General features: G+C 28.4%; 1 protein-coding gene across 1 annotated transcript in view; it reads right to left on the minus strand.

The window, feature by feature from the left end:
- LOC107438207 (voltage-dependent calcium channel type A subunit alpha-1) overlaps positions 1-25,703 on the minus strand; it is a 668,849-nt gene that overhangs the window by 208,587 nt on the left and 434,559 nt on the right. The window contains exon 3 of the mRNA XM_087153325.1: positions 5,232-5,513. Within this exon, the coding sequence (XP_087009451.1) occupies positions 5,232-5,513 (282 nt within the window). The remainder of the gene's footprint in view (positions 1-5,231; positions 5,514-25,703) is intronic.

Genomic DNA, 25,703 nt, shown 5'->3' on the forward strand with positions numbered 1-25,703 from the left:
GATAAATTCTGAAATATGTGTAATGTCTGAAAATCTGAAATATGTCTGAAATATGTGTAAATCTGTATATCTGATATATGTGCATAGAAATTAGAAAAATCGAAAATTTGTTAGAAAAAAAAGCATTAAATCACACCCGGAAACACAAGATTACGAAAAAAGCAAGTTCCTGTCATATAGTAAAATTTAATGACATTAGATAAGGTGCAGTTGACAGTATAATTCGTAGTGTTGCGTGTGTCAAGTGGGTTGAATAAAGTGCTTATAGGCAATCAGATGTTTGTAAATTACTGTTTACGGCGCAAATCTGAATCTACTGTTAGTAAAAAGATGAGCGATATGCAATCTGTTTAAGAATAGACAGCCAGCTACACCCAAACAAGTTTATATACAAGTATTACTGTGACACACATTGTTGTGTCTTAATCGCATGAAGGAGAATAAAAATAAAGTCATTGAACTAACAAAAGTCATTGATGATTTGCATAGAAGTTTTGTAATTTTTTTTATTGATAAAAAGGAAGATGATGAACTTGTGCGCATAAAATATGATTCGTCAAAACTAACTTTTAATATTGCCGAAATATACAATACCATGCATAGATTTAACAAACTTAAAAAATGGCTTGTAACAATTGCGTTAACTCATTTTTGACACAATACTCGATTAATTGCAAGAATGGAGAAATGGCTGGTATAAAGCTCTAGCTCTTGGCTAAATAAGCAGATGTTATAAGCGTAGTGTGACATTCAGGGCAATCTTGAGTGGTGAAAACTTAGTGAACATCGCAAAAATACGGACGAAAGGGAAGTGCTAAATGTCTCCTAATGAAAAAATCGGAGGAAAGGTATAAGGAATAAAGCCTAACCTATAATATGTTTTGTTTCTCTGCATAGTGCTCTGAAGACTAAGGTCAAAAAATTTGAAATTATGATTTATGTAAGCACGTGTGTGTCCATTTCCCCCACACAACAAGCTATTTCCCCCTGTATTAAGGAAGAGTCGGTGACGGCATACCGGCGGTCGGGAATTGTATCAGGGAAAAATAGCATTACGTGTAGGGAAGACCTTCAAAGATACCTTTATATCTCAGTTTTTTTTCGGTGCGATTTTCTTCTTTTGCGAATAATATGCTATTTTTATAACTGCTGTAAGTTTACAACTGTTACTCATAACTGCAAGGTTAAGTTTAGCCTATCTAACCCCAGCGCTGTCTACGCTTATTTCGAAAATGGTTTAAAACGTCAATATGGAGAAAACCCCCAGTTTTGTTAAAAGGGAAAGCGTTTGCGATCCAATTTTTTACTATTTAAAAACTTACTCCAATGTTGTATTACTTGAGCTATAAAAATTTGCAGTGATTGACAGTGATTTTGATAATTTTCATCTGGGTAGAAAAATATCGCCAAATTGGCGATTTTTTAAAAAGTTTAATAACTTTTAAAATATTTAAGTTATTTGTCTGATCTAATGCCCAGATAATTCTTCACTGAAAGATTTTATGTATAGTTTAAAATCATCGCATTGCTTCAAGTGTAAGGCACTTAAACTATGACTTTTTTATTTTCCTTGGCGACTGAGCTTCGAAAAACAGTGTTAAATGTTTTATTACACAATCCAAAATAACATTAAGGCAAGTTCAATAGTTTTTATTTTGTTAATTGTTTTTTTTTTAAATTTTTAACTATGCCATTTACATTTAATGTGCCAGTAATAATATTTTATAGTTCTAGTTTAACTAAGCAAATATTGAAATTATCTTGGTCTCTTATTTAGAGTTTCACTCATTACAAATCACTTTTTATGCTATTATCTTCAAATATTTTAAAACACTCCCGCTGAACCTAATGTGACTACCTAATTTAAATTTTAATGTGCATTTTAATGACTGTCCACTTAAGTTTTTTATTTGCACTGCTTAGAGCACGATTGCTTTTATTTCGTTTTTCATTTGTTTTGAATGGAAAGGTTAACTGATTGAGGTTTATAATTAAGTTTCAACTTTTACAATAATTCTGTTACAGACGAAGTAAAAGTTTTGGAACTCATTCAAGAAGTATTTACATTTAAATTTCATTTATTCTATCTCACGAAATACATGAAAAACATTTATTTTATGTACTTAAAATATTTTTCTTCGATATGATTGAGTGGGCTAAAAAGGTTCGTAAAAAGATAAAAATCTTCAATGAAACCATACAGAACGTGAAAAGACACGCTGCGCCTGCCCATTTGATTTGGATATAGTAACAACCATATCGCAAAAAAGCATATTTCACGCATTCTATGGAAATATAAGAATAAAATATGTAAGAAAGATATATATTGGCTAACGTAAAATTTATTCCTATCATGGATGATACAGAAAAAAAAAGAAAACGAAAGAAATGGAAAACGAGACAAAAGAGAATCCTCCGTTTAAAAAGGAATGTATATTCCGGGAAACGTGAACGTTGCAAGCATAATAATTGAAAATCAATAACGTAAAGGTTCTTTTTTGTTTCTTTTGTACGTAGATTTCCGTATTAAAGGAGTTGATTGTTTTTCTTCCTTTTCAAAACGGAAATTTCTGAGAATATTTTTAGCTTTACTAATGGTTTTTACTATATTCTTTTTCAGGAAACTGAAAACTGGGAGGAACTATGAATAATTACAGATCCCAGAAATAAGATAAGATTTTGTTTAACAGAGCTATTAGTTGCGAGAACCGTGACTATTCCGTTAGGTGCATTTTTTAACAGTAACATGAAGTTTAATGATTTTGATGTATTTGTAAAATTATTATCGATAAGCCACACTTGGTACATTTTCAGTGTATATAGAAGGGTTATATTTAAGCCAGACTACATTTTATTTTATTTTGAGATGCATTGAACAGCTGATCAGATTTGGGACTGTATCAGCGCTTAACTCTGTAAGCTTGTCATTCTGAACTTAACCCAGGTGACTAAGGAACTACTGGATAATTCACGGTAAGAAACTTGCCTTTTCGAGGGAAAATAATCATCTTTTGCGTTAAATGGAGAGAAAATTCTCGATAGTCTCCCACGGTTTTGTTTATTTACTTTTATTTACTTTTTCAACGGCAAGAAAACTGTCACCCAGATCTGTCCACTACTGGATATATATTTTGGTTAGTACTGTTGTTGCCGCTAGTCAGAAACGGAAGACAAGTTGATCAGTCATCATTTGCATTTGATACTGGGATGCTAGCATTCTAGACCAAAAGCAACCCAGTTCAAGACTGCATTAATGAAAAAAATGTCGAGCATAACACAATAAGACTGAAAACTGTTTTTGAACTTAAGTACCAGCATTAGTTCTTCAGGCTAATTAGAAATAGATTAGTTAGGTTAATTAAAAACTATATTACTCATCGCTTAAATATACCTGGTTTGTTTCACATCCCAGAGTTTTGAGAGCTTATTTTCGTTTCTTTTCCTTCATTTTATAACCGTCGTTGAACAGCCAACCCAATTTTGGATTACGACTACTTATGTTCAACTCCTTAGCCTTGTAATTTTGAACCCAATCCAGAGGACAAGAAAACAACTGGATAAGTACTCCCAGAGGTATGATTTTGCTTTTGGAACATGGAGGACTTTGTGACCCGACTGATTTAACGTGCATCAGTCACCATTTACTACACGGGGATTGAGTCTTCGACTGGCAGGGATCGAACCCACGACCTCTTGGACATGGGCCCAGTGCCCTACCGACCAAGTTATCCCGACCCTTTGAGAGCTTATTGTAAATATCTTCATTAAAAGTTTATTTCAATAAGTCTTCGAAAATTCAGTCAGTCTCATTAAGCAATTTTTCGTCTATTTAATCAGCCAAAAATGTATGAACTGATTGTTCTAAGCTTGGAAGTTATCAGACAAATTTAAAAATACTGGAGATATTTCTAATTATTCGGGAGGGTTGCAAGATGTCAGAGAAATTTGCAGATAATTCAATTTTTCAATTTGATGACGGAATTTATATATTGCCGGCAAGCAATTCTTGACAAGTTCAATACAACTATAAATGTAAGCATTTCTTTTGCATATAATCATTTATGCAAGCTCAAAATAAATTTTTAATGCTTTGCTTCGTAGTTTATTTGCTTTTTGGTATATTCTTTTAACAAGGATGAATCAAAAACGAAAGATAAAATAAGCATAAAGCTATTGAAAAGGTACAAGCATTTCATAAGATATCCCTACTAACTCTAACTGTGATTCCTGTTTTATTTAATGACTTTTGTATGAATCACTGAAGTCATCACTATGCAAAGGATAAGGGAGATTTTCATTGAAGATTTCTTTGCTTATTTATAATCATCTAAATGTTTGTAATGTGTGTAAGCATTCCTACACTATTTGTACATGTTACTGAAAAAGTTTACAAACAGTGTGAATTATTATAATTATTTTCTTTTTAGTAATTATTCAATACAATCTTTACAGGAATTTCTTGCGTTTGCAAATGGAAGATATGATGCAATCTAAACGATTGATGCATCAATGAAAGGAAATATTTTTTTAAAAGAGAGCATTTTCTCACAGAAAATAAAATTTTGACATTCAAATGCGAAAAGTAATTTTCATTAAAAACCATTTACACTAAATGATTTACTGGATAACAAATGGTTTAAGTTATGATAAGATATTAGAATTTGTAATCATTTGAATTTTAATGACTTCAATTTACTGCCTATTCATGAAATTAAAATTTTATGAAAAATATATAACTTAGCACATAAAAAACAAGGATAATTTTATTTTATAACCGTCGTTGAACATCCGACCCGATTTCTTGGACTTACAACAACTAATGTTCAACACAGTAATCTTGTAATTTTGAACCCAATCCAAAAAACAAAGGAACACCTGGATAAAGTTTTGGGAGAAATTTGCCATCATTTAGGACTTTTTGAAGGAACTAACCCGCATTTGCGTGGCATGGAGAGGAAAAACACGAAAATCTCACATGGTTAGCCTGACGGCAAGGGGACTCAAATCCATGATCCGTCTACCACTGGGGATATTTTACGCCAGCACTGTGGTCGGTGCAAGCTGGATGAGGAATTCGTATTGACCAGTCATCACTGGAATTCAAGCCCGGTTTACCACATCGGAAGGCAAAGGCTCTATTCCCTGAGCCATTGTGGCTCTAAACAAAGATAATTAAATTATGTACTTATCTTTATTAGATAATGTGAAATTATGAATCATCAAAAGGATATGGCCACTCGATGATGAATCTTGTGATCCGCCGTATAGGGTGGCGTTCACTGAAGAGAAAGAGCGAAGAGGGCCCCTTCCCGACAGGGACCACGGGGCCCTTCTTCTTGGCCATGCTTGGATGGGGGTGCCTCACCCTTTCATAGTCATAGAGTGGTGGTGGGCGTTGCAGCGGGGGGCCACTGGACGTCTGAGGGGCCGCCGACGGGCTTTGCTGGGCGGTTGTAAGTGCTGGACTCTTGCTGCCCGTCTCCTCCTCACCCGCACTACTCAACGCTGTCAACCTGAAAAATAATAATTCAATTGATTATTTAATAAGAAGTAAAAATGGAAAAAAAAACAATATGATTAAATTAAATAAGATAAAAATCATAGAATAATGAAATGATTCACTAATTTCAATATTTTATTGAACTCAGAATTTCGTATATAAACTTAAGCTGAGTCTAAATCTTTAAATTATTATTGCTTATAATCCAAAGACGAAAATTTTTCGCTTAAAATACTACACTGTTTAAAATTCCGTATCAAATCACGGTAAAAAGAACCAGCACTCTGGTACTTACTACCGTAAAATAATTTTTTTACCCGAGCATGTTACGAAATATAAACTTTAATATCTCGTAATTTCTATAATATTATATAATTACCTTAAAATCACAGAATCATTATAACTAAATAAATATTTCTGCAGAAATTATGGTATGATATTTTACAATAAAATGGATTTTACTGTAAGACGGATTATGGATGATGCACCAAAAATGCAGGTTCTTTATACCGTAATTTGATCCTGAATTTTGTACAGTGTAATGAAAAGGTTCGCATATTGCGATGGAGAAGACAGAACCCCCTATCGGACTGCGTGTCGATTTTCTCGAATAAAATAACCACTAAAGCCTCTGAAAATTTAGTTGCTTGATGAAGCTGCAGCATATTTCGAATAACTTAATTATATAGGGAAAGCTTAACGTTATATGAATATTTTTCCGTTAGTAGGGATAATTACATAAGATAATTTGCGGAAATATTGGCTATATTAAAGGAAAAATCTATTTCCTAACCCTGAATAAAATACTCTTTCTTTCGCACATAAATAGTACTTTATGCGGAGTTTACAAGAATCAGGGTAAATACGTTTTAAAAAAAATTCATGAATTTGTATAAAATAGATAACTAAATTAACAATGTGTCTTTTTTTATCTGAATGAACCAAATAGCTTGGAAAAGAGTTACTCTTGAAATATAGTTCTACTTGTAAAAGAATACAAGTAGAACTATATTTCAGGAATTATATTCATATAGTTTTTCTGTTAAACGTTGTGAAAAAATTGCAGAAGATTTTTAGATTAAAAGTTGCCGGAGATTTTACGTATGCGACAGGAAAAGTCCAATGTCAGAAAATTTTCAGTAACAAAATCATACAGGAAATCTTCGTACATAACAGAGTTTTTCAGTATGGTTAGGTATAGTAAAAATCTGTACAAATTGTGTGGAAAATTGGACATCTATCATGACCCACATGGCTGTGTTTTGTTATCCATGTTTTGTACCACTGACCCACATGACTGTGTCATGGCTGTGTTTTCTTATCTCAAAGCTATTTATAGATAGAGACTTAATACAGATCTATTCAATAATATTAAGTATCACAAATATTGCGTATTCATTGTGCTTGGCCATCAACGTGGGAATTTGAAAAGAAGCTGTTTGTTGGCCTCTACCTTTTTTTCTCCAAACCAGTGACATTTGTGTCCATGCCGTAACTACTATAGAAAACGGTGTATAACCAACCAAGATAAGTTGTGAAGCCTTATATACAGGGGTTGGACAAAGCAATGGAAACACTTCGATACTAACACATTTTTTGATATTTATCAAAAAATACTTAGATAGCCAGTTTATAAATTTAGAAATACTTAGATCATGCGATTTCTCATACATATCAATGAAGTTTGAAGCTTTTGACACTTGAGGGACCGTCAGCAAATTACAAACGAATTTTTTTTTGATCACCTTATGAATACCAAAAAATGTAGTAATAAATTTATAACTTCTAAATATTATTTTGGTTATTATATGCAATAAATGTTCAAAATTTCTTAAACCTATCTTTATATTTATAGAGAAAATGTTCAATAAAATTTTAAAAATTTTTTTGAATCAATTTGAAATTGATTATGAAATTATTGCTTCGAAATTTGAGAAAAAATTGTTGAAAACTGCGCAAGGTATGAGCAATTAGTTTCTTTATTACGCGCATGAGAGGGAAAATTCAAAAAATATTTTCTTAATTTTGTAGTGAATCGTATTCGGCAACTAATAAAGAAAGTCCATTTTGAATATCTTAAAAATTTAAAAAGTTTCAAGCAGTTTTTTATGTAGTTTTCTTAGGAAAGATCAAAATTATAAGGGATTTTCCATAAATTTCATTTTGTATTATTTAACAAGATTAATTAACAAACAATATCCTTCTAATGATGGTTCGACAACAAAGTGTGATGGTATTAGGAAGTAAAACATGTGAAAGAAGAAATATACTTTTATGAAGGTATATAATTTTATTCTTTTTGTATAAAATTATACATGTGTATTTTACGTATACAATTATACATGTGTATAATTTTGAGCTTTCTTTTAAAAAGTAAGAAAACGACTTAGAAAATTGCTTGAAACTTTTTAAATTTCTGAGATATTCAAATCGGATTTTTATCATTAGTTGCTAAATCTGATTTACTACAAAATTAAGAAAAAAGTTTTTGATAATTTTTTCTGCGAGTCGGCAATATAAGAAAGCTAATTACACATATCTTGCAGTTTTTAGCAAATATTTCTCACATGCTTTATAGCAATAATTTTGAGATCAATTTCAAATTGATCCAAAAATTTTGTTTACTTTTATTAAATGTTTTCAAAATGAGAGGTAAGGCAAAAAAATTCGATATTTAAAAAAATGTTCATATCTTCATAAATATTCAATCAAGGTTTACTAAATTTTGTTCCATTTTTGCATATAATAACTAAAGTAACAGTTATAAGTTGCAAATTTAATACTACATTTTTTTGTATAGTGTTCAAAAACATATTTCCGTTTGTAGTTTACTGACGGTCCCTTAGACCTCAAATAGCTTTAAACTTCAATGATATGTATGAGAAATCGCATAACCTAAACACTTCTAAATTTACAAACTGATTCTCTAAATAATCTTTTAGAAACATCAAAAATGCGTAAGTATCGAAGTGTTTTACTTTGTAATTACTTTGTTCAACCCCTGTAGTTGCAATCATCGACTTATCTTTGCGAATCCCTTGAAAGAAGCAAACAAGATTAAGTAAAACTGCAGAAACTCGTTGCTTACATGCAATGTTTTTTCATAGCTTCTGTAGGAACTAGCTTTGTAGAAGCTAAGCGGAAGAGAACAATATGAAAATGCTCTGTTTGCTGTTTTGATTGTAAAAGATTTCCTAATTAATAAAAACCTATATGTAGCAATTAAAATCTGAATGACTTGTAAAAGATTTATCTGTATCCCAAAATAATCTGCCTTTTTACAGATTAATATTTAATTTTACGTTCAATTTTTGCAGTTTAAAAGAGCTGTGTAAAAGTTTCAAAAATGTTTTATTTCTCATAAGATTGATTTTAGAGCAAGCGTGATAATTTATCGATTATTTACTGATTACTAATTTCTAATTTACGAGCGTTAATATTTTAATACTTATTTGTATCATCTTGTTGAATTATATACATAATTTCATAGTCGATGCATAATTTCAATTCATGTACCAACGTGAGTTTTTAAGCTCAAAGCAAGGAAAGAGAAATACTTCATTGGAGTTTCCGATGAATTATTATATGAACTTAGACACCTATATATAGATTGCTATATTTAAACGGTTAAAATGTGCTAAGTTCATATTCCAAAAATTGTTGCTCATATTTCTTATGATATATGCTATTTTAAGAGAACATGAACTTCATTTATTGAAAAGTGATTAGTTTTTGATAAGTGAATAAAGAGTAAGGTAATAATTTCCGTTATGAAGTTGTTGCCAATTCTATAAATACATGGGTTCCCCAGTGAGAAAATCATTTGCTGATAGAAATGAGTATTCAATGGCGGCTTAATGAAAATTGTTAGATTTCGCAATTACAAAGATGCACTGTAGCTCCTAGTTTTGAGCGTCAGTTTCTTGTTTCAAAAACTATGTGCATAAATTGAAAATCATTTTCGTTGTTTTTTATGAAATACACCCAAGTTTAAAATATAAATACATGTCTATAAAATGTCACAAAAAAGATTTAGCTATTAAATTAAGATTTTTCATTTGCAAAAAACGAATTTTGCAAAATATTCCGGATCAAATTACGGCATACTGGCACAAATTACTGGCACTTTGGGATTATCATCAGTAATATCCATTTTCTGCAGTATTTAAAATAAAAAACCGTAAAATATTAGCTCCTAATTTTTGCAGTAATATTGATTCAGTGATTTTATGGTAATTACTGTAAAAATTACGGTATATATAACTTTTTTTGTTCCATAACATGTTCCGGTAAAAATGAATTTTACAGTAAAAAGTACCGGTACTCTTGCAGTAATTTGTAAGGAGAACTTTTTACAGTAATTTGATCTGAATTTTTTGCAGCTTATTTTAAATACAGTCAGCGTTATAAGAAAATAATATAAGAGCAACATAACCTCTGAAAGGAACTGATTTTCATAAAATAACAAATTATCTTAATCTTTCAAAGTCTGGATCTTAATGTGACTAGTGTATATGATATTTATTTTTAGTCGAGAAACAAGATATAATAGTACCTTATGATGTAAATGGTTTTATTTCCAAAATCAATTTTCGTTCGAATAATAATTAAAGATGTTATATTCCTCCAGTTTGTACAATTTTTAATTTCATTTGTACTTCTAACAGTAGGAGTAGCATCGGTTAGAAACCCTAGCGTTATATGAAAAGGAAATATGCGAAATCTTTACCTGACTAGTTCAGCATTTAGGAGATTTTAACCTAAAATCTTTTAAATAGTTGGAATATTTTGCTCCAGCCCACTCATAAGTATGTCTTAAAAAATAGAATAAAAAAACAAGATTGTATATATATATATATATATATATATATATATATATATATATATATATATATATATATATATATATATATATATATATATATATATATATATATATATATATATATATATATATATATATATATATATATATATATATATATATATATATATATATATATATATATATATATATATATATATATATTATATATATATATATATGTCTAGGCTATGCCAGACATGAATACAAATACGTTAAATAAATACCATAGAAGATGATCTATTTTCAAAGGAATTATAAAATACAAGTAGAAAGGTGGAAAGATAATGAAATACAATTCTCGCGAAACATATTTATTAATGCTTAAATATCTATTAACTACATATAAAGCATTATTTTATGTTTTATATGTTAGCAGACTTTGCTGTTATATATGGCCAATAATTCAAAGCAAAACCATTGATTTTGACAATGATTGCGACAAAATTCTAGTAAAACAGTCAATTGTAAATGTGCATAACAGGTTTATTTACTTCACTTTATTTATTTAAGCATGCGTTTCTTTGTTTGTAGGTAACATAATTGCTTAGTATAAGTATTTGCACAGTAACATTGTAATCCAAGAAATATTTTAAGCATTTCACTTGTACATGGCTGAATAGTATTTTAAGTAGTATTTCTGGATAACTTTCAATGTCTTCAATCCTGACAACTTTACTGAAAAGGTTAACATTTATTAAACTCGTGATAAAGCCAAAACATATTTGCTTTTGAATAACTACGCTTTTATATGATCCAAGAACGCATGGAAAAAGGAATAAGGCTTTTTATTATAAATGCATTCTTTTTGTTCGCAGCAATATCTGAAGAATAAATATTTAATATACCCTTATTTAAACCACTTTTATTCAAGCCTATCACTATTGTTATTCAGATTTAGAATCCTTGCTTGCCCAGTTTATCAATGAGAGGAAAAATACTTAACAATGCTCCTAACATAGGTATTAAATATAGTTCTCCGTAATATTCTAAACTTTAACTGGACTTTAATAGAATTTTTTAGTGTTTTAAACTATAGTATGAGTTAAATGAGTTTTCATATTTAAGCATACATTTCTAGAGAAATACATTCTCAGAAATAAAACTGCCACTTTTGACAATTTTTGTACTGCATTTCGTTAATATTGAGAATCATTCCATCACAAAAGCGCGTGATTTGTGGCAAGACGAGAATTCTAAAATGCATGACGAAAAACTAGAATGACGAAACTAGAACATCAAAATAAGCAGACAGGTCTGTATTGTGGACATGGAGTTGGCCTCATACCGGGAAAGTGCAGGGTTCAAATTCCGCTTTGGGCTTGGAGGCAATTTATCTCTCTGTTCTAGTTGTCCTCTTCGTGTGGTTAGGGTGACGCTAATCCACCCATATGGTGTCCACGAAAAAACGATCAACAATAGCTCCCGCTAGATAAGATAAGGCCCCATAAGTACCTCATGGTATTTTTTTTTCTTTTGGAAAAAAAATGAATGAAAGTTTGAATGAAAGTGATAGTTATTTCAACACTTTGATGAAGTGTTAGCTCGGAGCATATACCAAGAAACAGTTTTGTCAAAAATAAAAATGTCAGATTTGAGTATTAATTTTTCTAACGTTATAAGCAATTAAAAATCATGAAAATCACCAATGATATATCTCCTATTCAACTTAAAACAAAAGCAAAATTGAGATTTTAATCAACAGTTTTATACCAATTAGCTTAAATCTGTCACCAGGTTTATAAGGAGTATATGTTTTGGTTAAGTTTAATTACAACTGAAAGGATGCAGGAAATCAAAACAGAATTCTATTTGTAAACATAAATATTGCTTATAACGTTGTTCCTTGAACAAAATTTCTTGAGAGTCGAGGCAATATTTTATAGTATTAAGCTTATAAATGATATCCATAGTTGAGATTATTGTAGAGTTTCATAGAACAAGAACCGGAATCGTGTTTACTGTGTGTTAATACATATTCAAGTCAAGCTGGTTAAATGATATTGTAAACTATGCCTGAGAAACAAAAAGAGGACATATTCAAAAATGTAAATTGGTGCCGCCGAAGAATAATTCTCTTTTTTAGTGCTAAAAGTGTTAAAGTGTATTGGGCCATAATATTATTAAAATTTTCTGAAACCTTGTTATGATGTTAAATTAAACCATACTATCAGACTTATAAAAGCATTTTGCCTGGTCCTTTGGTTCAACTTTAAATGAAACATTGTTAAATTTAACACTTTATTCAGAATGTGATAATATTTCTCCATAATTGAATTCGTGGAACTGTTATTATAATTCAATGAACTAATTTTTCGGCTAGAGTAAAGAAGGCAAATCAAATTATCTGAGGAAATAGAAATATAAGATGAACTCATATAATAAACTGATGTTATATTTTCAGGTTTGAACGTGTTACTGATAAGGCTTAGTAAATAGAACTCTAAATTTATTTTCTTCATTTAATTTTCTTCAAGTGAGTCGAGTTGAGATTTACGATAAATCTTACTAGATTACATTTTTATGTCAAACTTTTCCATCGTTAAAATAAATTTATAAGCTAATGGAATTTTTTGCACCGAACACCAAATTTCCTTGTTGAATTATATTTACTTTTCTTTTTGATGTTGATGCAATTTACGCAGAAAATAATTCTATGGTATAGTAATGCTGTTGAACAGTACAGTAAAAAAAGGTATTGTATGGTATGGTATAGTATGGTACCATAGTACAGTACAGTATAGTATAGTATAGTATAGTATAGTATAGTATAGTATAGTATAGTATAGTATAGTATAGTAAAGTGCAGTACAATATAGTACAGTATAGTACAGTGTTTAGTATAGTATAGTATTCTACGGTATAATGAAAAACATCCACAATTCTGGTTAATAAACCCAATATATACGGTATATAAACCATTCATATAGAAATTTTTCATTTATATGGTGACGGTTTATGGCCCGTCCAGTTTTCTCAAAATTATAGTTCTTATAGCCTCACATTTAGTAAAAAATATAAAACTAAAAAATTAATTTAAATGTGAATAAATGGTTTTTATGCTCTGCTCTAATACGTATATCATGATAAGATTACTGAATTAAAAATGTGGTAGCCATTTAGTAAATTTTTTCACATAGTATGAAACCATATTTTATTGTTAATTTTTCCAAAACCATAGTAAAAGATCATCGGTAAAAATTACCAAGCTATATGGTGTTTACATAAAGGTAAATAAAGCAAAATTTACCATATTCTGATAGTTTTGACCGATTCCGATTAAATTTTTCCGAAGTGTTAAGAAACGCAAATTTACGTTTTATAGAAACTCTTACTTTCACTTTTGTGTACTAAACAAAACAGTTTTGTAGAACTATTTAAGACCTTCAAATGACTTTTTCTGTAAAATTTCAGATTATTATAAATTTTTTCAAATGCCTGTATAAAAGTTGTTTTATTTTTCAAAATTTTCAAGCAAGCTGAAAGTTTCTCCAAATTTTCATATGCCATTATCATAAAACTGGTTCATAATAAAATTAGAATAATCATCAAATCAAGTAATATAAGAAAATTTAATGATTAAAATTTAGTAAAAACAATTATTTATAAAGCTTAATAAAACTAAGAATAGAAATATATTAAAATGAACCCAATTCATAAAATACAAGGAATACAGGTGTAAAAAATAAATTAATTACTGAGTAAAGTATTTTACGATACGATACGATCAGTACGATAAAATATTTTACGACTATAAGCATAAAAATTAAACTAATCTTTAGTTTAACAATGCAATAAATGAAAAATTCAAATATACATATTAAATTACATAGTAAATAATAAAACGATGAAAAATCATAAAATAGTTGAAATACCTATAACTGAAGCATTACATTATCAGTTGAAATAAAAATTACTTGAAACATCACTGTTAATACATAACACATAAGCACATAAATAACGATATTTTTATCCGATAAAATAATTAGTAAATTTAATGCTTAAATAAATATTTAAAATGACCCAGTAAATAATAATTTAATGAAAACAGTATACATTAAACAGAAAAGTATGAAAGATTGGAAAAGCTCTAAGTATAAAATAAAGTAATAACTACACAATAAGTAATAAGTATAAAATAAATAGAAAATAACTGATAAATTATTATCAATATACAAAACTATAATATGTAAATAGCTATATTATTAAATAAAAAAAATAATGAAACAAGTTTAATATATATTCATTTACTAAAACAAAAGGTATGGCTTAAACTACCAGAATATATCACAATTTACCGTGTTTCTGGTCCTATGGGAACATTAAAAAGCTAGATAATTTTTACTAAGGCGCTTTGGTAATGATTTTGATGAAATTAACACTAAAATATATATATTTTTTTCCCAATGAACACCTGTGTTAACATTTTCCGTCAATTCAGGCATTTACAGGGCAATTTCGTTGGCCTTTCTTTCAGGGGCACCATATTAGTTGGTACAGCGTTACTCCCACAGTGAGGACAGATAGTACAGGAAATACACAGTACAGTAAAATATGGCTTCAGAAAAAATGATAAAATTTGGCAAGTGTGGTAAAATAGAGAAATTTTATTAAGAATGTGTGGTAATGAAAGTTATAATTTTGACAACCAGAATTACCGGTTTATCATTACCATATGAGCAGAGCAATTACCAAAAGAATGGTTTAAATGCCTTATATTTTGCATTCATTAACCAGAATTATGTTGTTTATTTATTGTTTTTGCAAGAAATGTCAATACAGTAATTTTACCAGAATTTGTTTCTTCGTGTCGATATTAAATTATACATTGAATCATAAAAGAATTAAACCAATAGAAAATATTTTTTTCAAAAATTTTAAAAGATTTGTAATCATATTAATATTTAACATAAAAATGTAACGGGATATTTTTTACCCATGCATATACACTCATAAGCCTATAAGTTAAATTAAAAAATAAATTAAAAATGAATTGAAATATGTTAACATTTAAATTGAATTAATTTTAAATTCAAATTTTCTGATATAAATGCACAATTTTTGCAACAATTAAGGAGTTAAGGAATACGAAAAAAATAATAACGATAGCAATTAATCTATAGAAATAAATTCCATTAAGCTTCCGAAACAAATTTTCTTTGAAGTAATACGAGAAAGACGAAATCCAACTTTATGTAATTGTTTTGTATATTATATAAATAAAAACATTTATGTGGCATTTAAGATTTCCATTTTCTTAATTGGATGTCAAATGACATTAAAAACTTTCAGTAATCCGAGTAAATATTTCTAGTCCCATAAATTCGAAATGTCTCGCTACTTTTCACAGTCTGCTTAATCCGTTTGTTAAACATACGATCTTGAATTGAGTTTCGTAAGACGACAGCTTGAGAGGTAAATGTTATATCTCATAAATAAATACATTAAGATTATGCGGTGTTCCTTCAAAAGTTTATAAGCGAGTATATTGGGAATGTTATGTTTTGTCATAAAAGTTTTGATGAAAACTGCTCTTTTTTAAAACTCTGTTTGTTCTCATAGATGTTCTATAATTTTTCTTGAAATTGGTATTGTATGAAAACTTTATTCTTTTAGGGAATTATTTTGTTTTGAAAATTTATTTGATTTAGAACTTTTTTTATTTTATTTATTTACATTATGAAAAAAAACTTTTTTGTTTTGTTTAAAAGGTTCCTTAATACCTTAAATAGATACATGGAAATAAGTTAATAGATAAGAATATAAGTTAATAAAAAAGCAATCCTTTTTTATATATATGGGGACAGTTTTTCAGTTTCAAAATTAAAAAAATATGTACAATATGTATGCGATAAATTTAATGCGATAAATTTATGTAGATTTTAAAAATGCGATAAATTTATGTAGATTTTGAAAAAAAATATAGGTTAGGACTCGATAATTGAAATGGAATTTTTTTTTTGTTGGAAAAGGAATAGAAAATAAAAAAGATAAAAAATGAATAAATAAGTTTGGTTCAATTACCTATTTTTTGAAAATTAAAAAAAAATATTATTTTTAGACGAATGTGTGATTTATATCTTAATCAGTGTAGTTCAATTTTGCACACGTAAAATAATTTCGTTTTGATTATAACAGTCATGAACAATGATAGTAATAAAAAAAGTGAATTGATGTTAAAAATATGTATTTTTTCAGTACAAAATTAAGAAAATAAATTTAATAGTAAATATTATTTAAAGAGTAAAGAAAAAATATTGAATATTTTCTTTTAGTTGCCTTTTTTAGCAACATAAAGTTTTAACTTTCAGGAGGGAAACCTTTTAAATATCCATGTAATCCCTAGAATCCATCATTTTGCAAGAGTTTTTATTTGCTAAGGAAAAAAGCCCAGAAATGACATCTTTACGCTAATAGAAGAAGAAAAATAAATGCTTGCCAATAAATTAGAAAAAAATGCATTTGTCAAATTTATTCAAAGATATCAATTTTGTAGGTTAAAATGTTACAGATGTTTTAAAAAGTCTATTTCAGAAAAATTTAAAATTTGTGCTTAGAAGTTTTATCATGGTGTACAAAAATGTGATTGCATTAACTTTCAGATTTAAGTTCTAAAAATTTAAAAAAAATATAGTTTACATTTGAGAAAAAACCCCAATACCCACAATTGAAATGAACTTAAGAAATTAATTGAGTCGGTATCTAATTTAAAAGGTTATTACATAAAGCCTCCATATTCAATTCAAAATTGCACAGTTTTTTCATTGATGATTACAGCATCAAGCTACGGTCGCAAAGTTCCCGGGTTCGATCATAGCCAGCATTAAATAATACTTCCGTGACACTATCTCCACATTAATGATCACACACAACGAACACTCATCTCTTTTAATCATGAATAGATGGTAGCATTATATTATTTCATATCTTTCCAGGGTTTTCTATAATTCGATAAACAAGTCTGCTGAGCCTTGAACTAGGGATAACTTTTGCGAGCATAACGTTAATTTACAGCCTGTCGATTTATAATATAGGAAAATAAAAGAGTAATGGGTAGAACATATTTTTACGGTCTTGTTCTCTTTCCTGGTCTAAGTTTGTTTTTCTTGATCAGTGACTGAAAATATTTTTGATGGTCGCTGACCGTTATTTAGCATTGAAATATTTTAGAGTGTGGAGATGCTTTGATGTAAACAAACGTCTAATATGTCGGTCAAAATAAAAGTCTCTTAAGCTTGTGATATATTGGGAAAAAAATTCAAGGTTTATTTTATTTCCTTTTTTTAATTTTTTTCAAACTTTTACAACTGCAAACAAAAAATGTTTTGGGAAAAAATAAAAAGCTGTATTTTATATTTTCAAAATACATTACATGTTTATTAGATTCACTACTCACCATTTGATTAGGTAAGCCAACATTTAACCAACAATAATGACCATTTGAGTTTAATCCTGTGATAGAAAAGTCACTGATCCTTGTAAAGATTACCTAAATGGTTTTTTAATTTTTGTTTAAAGAAGAGCTGTTGCTGCTTTTTGTCAGTAGCAAATATCAACTTGTCTAAGCATTGTTTTAACATTAGAATCAAGTAATTTTTAAATTGAAAGGCTTACATGGCAAAAGAAGATGATATTAATTTCAAACAACATGCAATATATATTTATTTAATTTTATAATATTTTAAAATAATTATTAAACTTGATCAAGAGAGGCAATTTTTAATTTTTTTTTTCATTCAACAGTGCAAACAATACAATTAAATTATTCATAAATATTAATTTCAGTAATATTAGCTAAAGCAAAGTAATTTTTTAAGAAACGTGATTTAAGGTGATAGGTAAAAAGTTCCTTGAAACAGTTATTAAATATGGATAATCAATTAGACTAATTTATGATTTTTAGTAAACTTTTCCTTTTATCATAAAAGCATAAATGAACAAACAATACATTTCAAATTTGTATTTATTCAATGATATAAATTCTTCCACTCGAAAAACGAAAATTGAATTCCAAAGAAAAAAAATCAAAACAAAATACAATTACAACACCCATTCGCAAACTCTTTCGCATCAACTACTTCGAATTATTTTTCCTGCCCAGATAGTCAGCTGGCAGGAAAATGCATTTACAGACTTCTTTAAGCCTATTTTGAAGAGGCGACAATTATCTCAATGCTTTTAGATAAAATAGTTACGCATTAAATCAAAAACAATCGCATTGAATTATATACACTAAAAGAAAAGTATGGTTAAAACTACCGGAATAGGGTAAAATTTACCGTGTTTCTGGTTTGGGAGCATCAAAAGAGTCGGTAATTTTTACCGAAGCACTTTGGTAAGGGTTTTGGTAAAATTAACAGTAAAATATGGTTTTATAATATGTGAATTTTATAATATAATATGTGATAAATTTGGTAAGGGTGGTAAAATTTGTTAATTTCATCATCAAGTCTTATCAGCAGGGCATAGAAACCACTTATTCGGCTAAATTTAATTTTGTATGTTTACTTAATGTGAGGTAACAAGAACTGTAAGTTTTAAAACCAGAATTTTCGTTATGCCTTTGCCCTATAAACGAAAAAATTACTAAATGAATGGTTTAAACGCTGTATATTTTGGTTTTCATAACACCAAAATAATATTTTTTTCAAATTTTTTTATTTATTTTTATTTATTTATTGTTTAAAAAGAAATGTTATTACTATATAGTACTGTAATTTTCGCAGAATTTTTATTCCCATGTAGTATTGGTACCTCAAATTTGGTATAAATTTGCTGCTAATTTACTAAGGTAATAAATTAACCTATTTTTCTGTTTTTTTTAAAGCACAGTATTGTGTAATCAAGTTTGATACGAAATATAGTTCACGAAATATAGTTTTTCATGTCACAATCTTTCGGGTGCAGTTAATTTAAACGATATAAGCGTTAGAAACACACTCTAATTTTTAAGAATGTAGAATTTGATTAAAAAAAGATGTTTTTTAAACTTTGTACAATTTTTATTGTAAGTGCCTTTAAACTCAACTGAAAATTTAAAACAAAATTCACGAAATAAAAAGTTCTTTGCAAAATTCTCAAATCAAATTAAATTTTATTCTTTTCAGTTGTCAGATTAAATAAGGCTACAAAATAATGGCTAATTTAATTTTTTTTTCGTACAGTGACTTTTAGTTGTACTTATTTAGTTTTTTTCCCTTATTTACATTTATTTATTTATTTTTTAATTTAAATAATTGCATATTAAAAGGAAGTTTAATATTATAATTATGTGCAATATTATTCTTAATGAAAAATAGTTTATGTAGATTTTTATTATTGCTTATTTCGAAAACACTATTATTTTGAGAGACTACAAGTTATAGTAATGCAAAAACCCTTATATTTTGGAACAATAAAATGTTTCAATTTGTTTTTCACGATTTATTTTTTTCAAAATATTATTTGCGTTTTATTTTTTCTTGAAAATAATTACCGATTTATTTATTTTAAATAATTGTGTTCCTTAATTATTACTTTAAGATGCTGCAATTGTTTTGTAATAAGAAAAGTGTTTCTCAATAACAGTAACTAATGTAAGTAGTTGGGGCATTGAATACATTGTTTTAGGGCCTTCCTTTATTATTGTTTTCCTTTGCTAAAAATATTAATGATTATTGAATTTTTTTAGCTATTATTAATTTTATAATACTGTAGCTAACTACCTTTATAAATTAAAGGATTACTATTTTTACGTATTTTTTTATTTTAAATTATTTCAACGGTCTCATATGTATTTAATTTTGAATTTTAATGCATGGTATACAACGCACAACGTGCATGGTTTATGTTTACAACGAGTAAAAGAATTTTACTATATTCTAACGAAGACATTATTGTTCACAAAGCAATGCCAATTTGTCAATTCTTTACTTCACTCAATATATCTAGAATTTCAAAAATATGTATTAATTCTAAAACTTTCAAAAAAAAAAAAAAAAAAAAAAAAAAAAAAAAAAAAACACGTGAAATTCAATTTACGAAATTATGTAAATAATTTAGGTTAAAATTTCATTTAATATAAAAAGACATGCAGTTTATATATTTGACATTTTTATGGGTTTTAAACTTCAATTTTTCTTCAACTTAATTATTGAGTCAAGGTTAAGAACGTGATTGAAGCAAATTAATCCATGCAAAATTTAGTAACGCAACACTATGGTACAAATTGATCGAAAACAAGTTTTAATGTTCCACGGTCAGTAACATAGATATTATGGTATATTGTTGAATTGGGTTTTTTTAGAATATGGAAAATAAATTTCGAACATATAAGCAGAATCAACATATTAATTTCTCGTCTTTTTGAAAAAATTTTAAAATCAAATGTCTCTGAATAATGTTTTTGCTTTTCAAAAATATTTTTAAGAATTTGAATTAAATTTATATATAAATACTGAGCATTATGAGGCAGGTTTTTCAGTTTTTTGTTAATCTTTTGAAACAAAAATTACAAGCTTTTCTCAATAAATAGCTATAACAATAGATTTATAAATTCAATAAATCTTAGCGTGGTGTTTTATACCTCGCTCTGAAAAAATAAATCTTTCTACATGTTTAAATATGGAGTTAAAAATAGCTAGATTTCTAGTCAGTTTTGGATAAAAGAACACTTTTAGCATATTACAAACAAAACAAGCGTTAAAAATATTCCTCTTAAAAAAGGGGAAAAATATATTCAAATTATTATATACATTTATATTTTCTTAAAAATATTTACATTTCGCGAAAATAGTTTCTTGACAAATTTATATTCTTAAAATTTATATTTGTTCTTTTAAAATTTTTCTTTATTATTCAAAAGTATTTTAGTCAAATGGCAACGAATTATAAATTTATTCATGTGTTAGAATATTCTGAGATGAAAAAATGAAGAAAAAATGTTTGCTTAGAAAACACATTTACTTCCTAATTCGAGATGTTAAATATATTTTAGTGAATTATTTTTAAACGTCTGGCTCTTATTTTTTGTTTTCAAATTCCTTAAAAAACATTAAATTGAAAAAATATTAAAAAATAAATCACAGCTACATATCATAGGAAATTTCACGAAAGAATCGTAATTCAGGAAGTCAATATTTTTAATATGCAAACCTTTTAATTAAAATATAATTCAAAACAAAAATAGCGCTTTGATATTTAAGATTTGCTTTTATCATTTTGTCTTGCTTTAAACACTCTCAAAAGTAAAATGTTTACTTTTACTTTCTTCCATACAAATCACTGAATAATTTGCAAACACTTGCAAATGAGATATAAAAAAAATCATTTCTACTTGTTTAGCTGAGATTCTGATAAAATAATCTGTCATTGCATTAAATATACTCACAGTACATCCAATTGTCTCCAGCATGTCTGCAATCATCAATGAACACGCACTGGAAAAATCCGGAAAAATTTATCCAGAAGAAAATAAAGAAGTAAAAAAAAAATAGCCGTCAACTATGCATCATAGGCATGCAATTACGGGAACTTCACCCACGCATTTTGCGTTTAAAGTCCATTCTTCGATCTGTTAGTAGCATCCAGTAGGTGGCGTGCTCATCGGGTCACGAAATCTGACTGAATATGGGCTTTTCCCTCCAAACATTGTTCTATTTGTCTGCAAATTTTGTTCTTTTTTTTATATACACCCTCAGCATTTTCGGTTTTGCTACTGGTTATTATGATAATTATAATTGATTCCGAGAAAAACCTGGCAAAATGGGTTAGATGAATAATCGTATTTCATATAGCTCATTTAATTTAATGTCAATTCTGCTGAAAGGATTTTGAAAGGCAAGCGCTCTGTTTTGTTTGTCGTTACACGCGTTGTATGAAGACGGAACTCTCGTGGAATGTGAAACTTTATTTGTGATGAATCGAGCAAAAGTATAAACATTGTTATCATAAGGCAATGAATAAGTTAAGTTTAATGATATTTTTTAATTAATTGCTCCTGATTAATTAAAGACCTGAATAGAATTTTGTAGGCCATCGCATTTTAGAGCCTGTTAAAATGCCATTTATTATGCGTATTAAAAAATCTATTTGTTTGTAAATTTTATTCCTTTTTTATATAAATCCTCAGCATTTTAAGTTTTACTACTGGTTATTATGATAATTATAATTGATTCCGAGCAAAAGCTGACAAAATGGGTTTGATGAATAAGCCTATTTCATATAGCTCATTTAATTTAATGCATATTCTGCTGAATGGGTTTTGAAAGGCATGCACTGTGCTTTGTTAGTCGTTACACGCTTTATATAAAGTCGGAACTCGCGTGGAAGTTGAAACTCTTTTTTCTGTGATGAAAAGAGTAAAAGTATAAACAAATTTTTCACAAAACGATGAATACGATAAGTTTAATTATAGTTTTCAATAATTGATCTCTAATCAATTAAAGATCACTTGTTAGTTAAAAACTAGAACAGAATTCAATAGGACATCGTATTTGAGTGTTTTATGAAAACTGATTTATTATACAAATAGCTAATAGATGAAATATCTTCCATCGTTAGATGTATGCAAATCCTTAAATAAGTTAAAATTTTTAATTTCTTTAATAAATTTGAGGTTGCTGATTAATAATAAGGATAAAGAGTTCGAATAGAGTTTTGTAATTTGTTCTTAATTTTCCTGGTTGATTTGGGATTTCTTGTAAGTTTTTAAAAATATGAGGAGGCTCCACTCACTATTCCTTGTGGTGATCTTTTCCTAAGAAATCAATATTTTTCAAAAAAAGATAATTTTGTTTATAAAATCTATCTAAAATCATTATAATTTTATGAAACGGGTGGGTGACCACTTGGATCAGTCTGCGTAGGGACTTAAGGTGTGAGGTATGGGTCCTCGTTAAACTGTTCTACCGTAAAGTGCTCGACTTCGCGTGCAGATAGTCGAACTACTGAAGGGGGGGGGTGCCATCACCTTTTAAGAGGATCAAAATTGAGATGGCATGTCTTCAGATCATCCTCAGGGATGTTTCCCAGACCGTCGCCAATAGCTCATTGTCCAGCTCTAGTACGTCGTAAATGAACTATAACTAATTATTGTTCACTATTTTGCTTTATTTCTAAAACCCGAAAACTTAAAATACTTTATTCAATGTTAAATATTTAATAAAAAATACTCTTTTAAAAACAAATCTATGGTCACAAAGTTATTCCGAATATGTTGGCTAAATAGGTTGAAGCCTTTTCTTGCAGGATATAAAAAAAAGTAAAATAAAAATCCACATTAAGAATAAAAGGACCTCAAGCGAGGCTAATCGCATTTGGATTAATATATGAAGAGAAGATCGCAAAAATCTAACCGATTATCCGAATTACAACGAGTCTTTAATCCCAGTTCTCTGTAGTTGTTTTTGTGACACAAAAATAAATTTAGAGTCTTCTGTTTTAGAAGTAGATTTCTGTTTAAAAAATGTAAATTATGGAACAATACAGACTAGCAAGAGCCGCTGAAAAGATTTAAAGAGCTCGCTTATTTGAAATAAATGCTAATACGTAAGCTAATCATTCTCAAATGACCTTAAATAATTTACATTTTAGGCAATAGTTCCATAATAACAAAAGCATATCAGTTTCATAAAAGTAGTTGTTGATATCGTGAAACAATTGCATTGTGTTGCCATCATTATCTTAAAACTGTAGATTAATAAAAACCCATTTGGATAAAAGCCATGTTTTTTTCCTTGCGTTGAATTTTTGTGCGTCGGCGGTAAAACACTGCGAAAAAGATATTGGAATTGATCCAAGAATATCCCGATTGAAGAAATATTTCTTAATATTTGAATTTCTAATATTGGAGGATTTGCTTCGTTTCCTGGTATTTTACTATCCAATCAATAGCTATGAGTTTCGGAAAGTCAATGTTCATATAACACGACCTTGAGAGGATAGTACGTGCTTTAGAAATATATTGTAAGTTATACAAAATCATATAAAGTTAAATAATATTTTTTAAGAAAATATTCATATTGAACTTTACAAATCAGCAAATAAATGATTAAAATTTGTTCACTTCAAAAATATTTGAATAGAAAATTAAAGTCGACATGTTTCAAGCTCTCAAAAATAGTCACCCTTTTTTAAGAACTGTCAGATGTGAATAAAAACAACAAAAGTGATTTAAGATGTAAAATGTAAAGTTGCAAATGAAAAATGAAAAAAAAAAAAAATAAATAAAGGACAGAAACAAAACTATCTAAAAAAAAGAAAAAAAGAAAAGTAAAAACAGTAGCCGAGAGAGAAAAAGATGAAAAACAGAACAAGAAAAACGACAGTAGTCGAGAGGGGCAAACCAGGGTTGAATGCATTTCCACACGCTATGGAGAGATAGTGTAGACAACAAAGGAATTTAGTATTCATATAAATAAAGCAAGATTCAAGAGCACCCAAATGAGCTGTTGTGAGAGGGGTGGAAAAAAATTTAGGCATTGTCAAATTTATGCCAAAGATTCCAACAATGTGCAGCAATTGCTTATTTCTCGTATTCTTGATAAAGGACATATCTATAATGTTCCTTGTTAATAAAGTATAAATAGTTATTAATTAAACAGATTAAATTAAAAATTGCAAAATTTATATTGTTTAGTATAAATTTGTTTGTATTAGAATTAAAATAACACCCATAATGATGCTTAGTGCATAGTATATTAATGCTTAGTCAACATTATACGGAACATTTGCTGTATGGAAGATTATAGTTTGGTAATAAATGCACTAGCTCCTTAAAATTTTTCTTAAGCATTTATTCCAGTCTATGTTTTTTTTTTTACTTTCAGGGTTTTTGGGAAATAATTGTAATGTCATCCATTAATATTAAAGGAATATTCGTCACTTCCCTTAATTGTGCTTTTGGGTACAATGCGAGAAAAATAAGAAAAAACTTTTATAATCAAATTTTCAAGGTTTAATTCAGCAATTGATCAAAAGAACAACCTCAAATTTGCTAACTAATTAGTACTAACAATTAGTTCAGTTACAGAGCCAGACACAAATCATAAGTTCTCTTAATAAGTATGCAATTTTTAGACAGATTTTACTTTTAGGAGGAGCCGCAAATATGGTCCGGATTATTTAGTCAGATGAGCGGTTGAAAGTTAATTTCCGTTTTACGAATTTCGCAATGTTTTAAACGAGTCAAATTTTTTTCACATAATTATAAATTTAAATTATACAAGTCTCGTAGTGGACTGATCGTTAAGACACGGTTCCCAGCAAATCACCGAAGTCAAGCATCACTGGCTGCGGTCAGTGCGTGGGTGGGTGACCACTTGGATCAGTCTGCGTAGAGACTTAAGGTGTGAGGTATGG

This window comes from Parasteatoda tepidariorum, chromosome 10, assembly GCF_982258835.1.
Source record: "Parasteatoda tepidariorum strain Cologne lab strain chromosome 10, Ptep-v5.0, whole genome shotgun sequence".
In the NCBI taxonomy this organism is placed as follows: Eukaryota; Metazoa; Arthropoda; class Arachnida; order Araneae; family Theridiidae; genus Parasteatoda; species Parasteatoda tepidariorum.